The sequence below is a fragment of the Dipodomys ordii genome, unplaced genomic scaffold (genome assembly GCF_000151885.1).
Source record: "Dipodomys ordii isolate 6190 unplaced genomic scaffold, Dord_2.0 Scaffold31, whole genome shotgun sequence".
NCBI lineage: Eukaryota > Metazoa > Chordata > Mammalia > Rodentia > Heteromyidae > Dipodomys > Dipodomys ordii.
The window spans coordinates 10,677,311-10,679,121 of record NW_012267247.1 but is presented as its reverse complement, the minus strand read 5'-3'; the positions used below and the strand labels follow the sequence as shown (position 1 = coordinate 10,679,121).

General features: G+C 60.5%; 1 protein-coding gene across 2 annotated transcripts in view; it reads right to left on the bottom strand.

Annotated features, from left to right (window-relative positions):
- Nucleotides 1-1,315, bottom strand: part of LOC105985839 (GRB2-related adapter protein) — a 16,973-nt gene extending 15,658 nt beyond the window's left edge. For both annotated transcript variants that reach the window (XM_013016541.1, XM_013016542.1), the window contains exon 1: nt 1,156-1,315. In XM_013016541.1, coding sequence (XP_012871995.1) covers nt 1,156-1,233 — 78 coding nt within the window. In that variant the 5' untranslated portion in view covers nt 1,234-1,315. The remainder of the gene's footprint in view (nt 1-1,155) is intronic.
- Nucleotides 1,316-1,811: the final 496 nt, after the last annotated feature.

Genomic DNA, 1,811 nt, shown 5'->3' with positions numbered 1-1,811 from the left:
GCTCCACTACTGAGCCACCTTCCCAGCGCCCTGTCAGACTTTTGAACAGTTGCCTTGGGGGACCCTGCTGATCTGGCTCCATCCACCACTTCCTAATTGCTCCAAGCCTGAGTTGGGGGTCCCTTGGCCCCATTCCTATTCCTCCTGTCTCCTTACAGCCTGCAGCTACTTAGGGCTGAGAGCCACCAGACTGCTTCCTCCCTGATGAGTGGCTGAGGCCCGGACCAGCCCCGGTGCCCGGCATCTCTTGCCGGCTGCTGGGCCTAGTGCTCAGCCCGACCGGCCACATGCACACGCCCAGGCAGGCATGCCAACATCCTGCATGGGCAAGGGCACCTCAAGGAAGGGCATGGGCCCCCCTTCCCCCTGACTCCAGCGGCACGCTGCCCTGCCAGCTCAGGCGTATAGGGGACAGGACTCAGGCTGGAAGGTGACCCTTCACCAAGAAAGTCAGTCACCTCCCTGCATCCCAGTTCCTGGAAGCGGGGTGTGCCCCCACACTCCAGCAGCTAAAGTTGTGTGGCTAGGTCTGGAGCCCAGCCTATGGGGCATCACCCCGGAGTGCCCGCCCCTCCCTGTGCTTCAAGATTGGGGTCAAGGGCAGTGCCCAGGGCTCAGGGTGGAGGCAGGGGGGGCGGGGGTCCTGGGTGTGATGTCATTGCTCCCGCAGGGAGGCTGGGGCTCCAGAAGAGAGTGGCAGGTTCAGGGTGCATTAGCAGCACAGCCGCTTCTGCTCTGAGCTCACACATGCACTTAGAAGCAAGGACATTTATCCACACACTCGTGGAGAGGCTGCCGTGTGTGTGTGTGGGGGGGTGTATTTTCCCTTTTCTCCATGCTGCTAGGCAGCTCATACAGGGCACTTAAGTCATACCTATTGTAACCATTAGATGAGTGTGTACGCTTGTTTCTTCCAGGGTGTGCATGCGTGCTCTCTTGTTCTCCCCATCCCCCCCCACACACACACTCTGCTTTGCCCTCTCAAGAACGTTCACATATTTTTTTCTAGGTACTGTGCCCCGATCTTGAGTCCTCATGACCACAGGAAGGTGGGGAAACTGAGGCTCAGAGAGAAGAAGTGGCCTGTGTGGACTCACACAGCCAGTAAGTGGGTCCCCCCGGGGCCCCCCGCTCTGAGTCCCCGCCGGGCCGTACCTTGAGCGTGTCTCCCTTGCTGAAGGCCAGCTCATCGCTCTCCGTGGCCTGGAAGCTGTACAGGGCCACGGACTCCATCCCCGCGGCGTGCGCCCGGCCAGCCGGAGTGGGACGGCTTCCTGCTTCCTCTGCGGCGGGGGCTCCTCCTTTGTTTTGAGTGTGTTTGTCCCTCTGAAGTTGAGCTGGAAACCGCCCCGGTGGGGGAGCAGCAGGAAGTGGAGGCCTGTCACCGAGGCCGGGCACGGAGGGCGCACGCGCGTGTGCACACGGGGCCGCAGGCCTTGCACCCAGGTAGGGCCCTAGGGAGTTTCCCTGCCAGCCCTGGAAACGGGCTTCCCTTGAGCCCTTGCTACAGATGGCAAAAGGGAGGCCGGACATGGCAAGGACGCCAGCCCCTTAGGCATGGCACCTCCCGGCTGCTGCACCACCTGCTTTCCCCTGCCCCTTCTCCCTGCCTGCGGCTCGTGTCCTCCTTTGGCTTCTGTACACCCCTCAAAGCCCACTCAAGAGGCGTCCCTTCTGCTTTTAAGCAATGACCGTTGTTCAAGCTGTATATATTTTAAAGCAAAAAGGGAATCGCACATTGGTCTTTCTTTGGTGAGCTTGTGGAGGGTAGTCGCATTGAGACAGGCAGCCATTCTGAAATGACTCCGGGA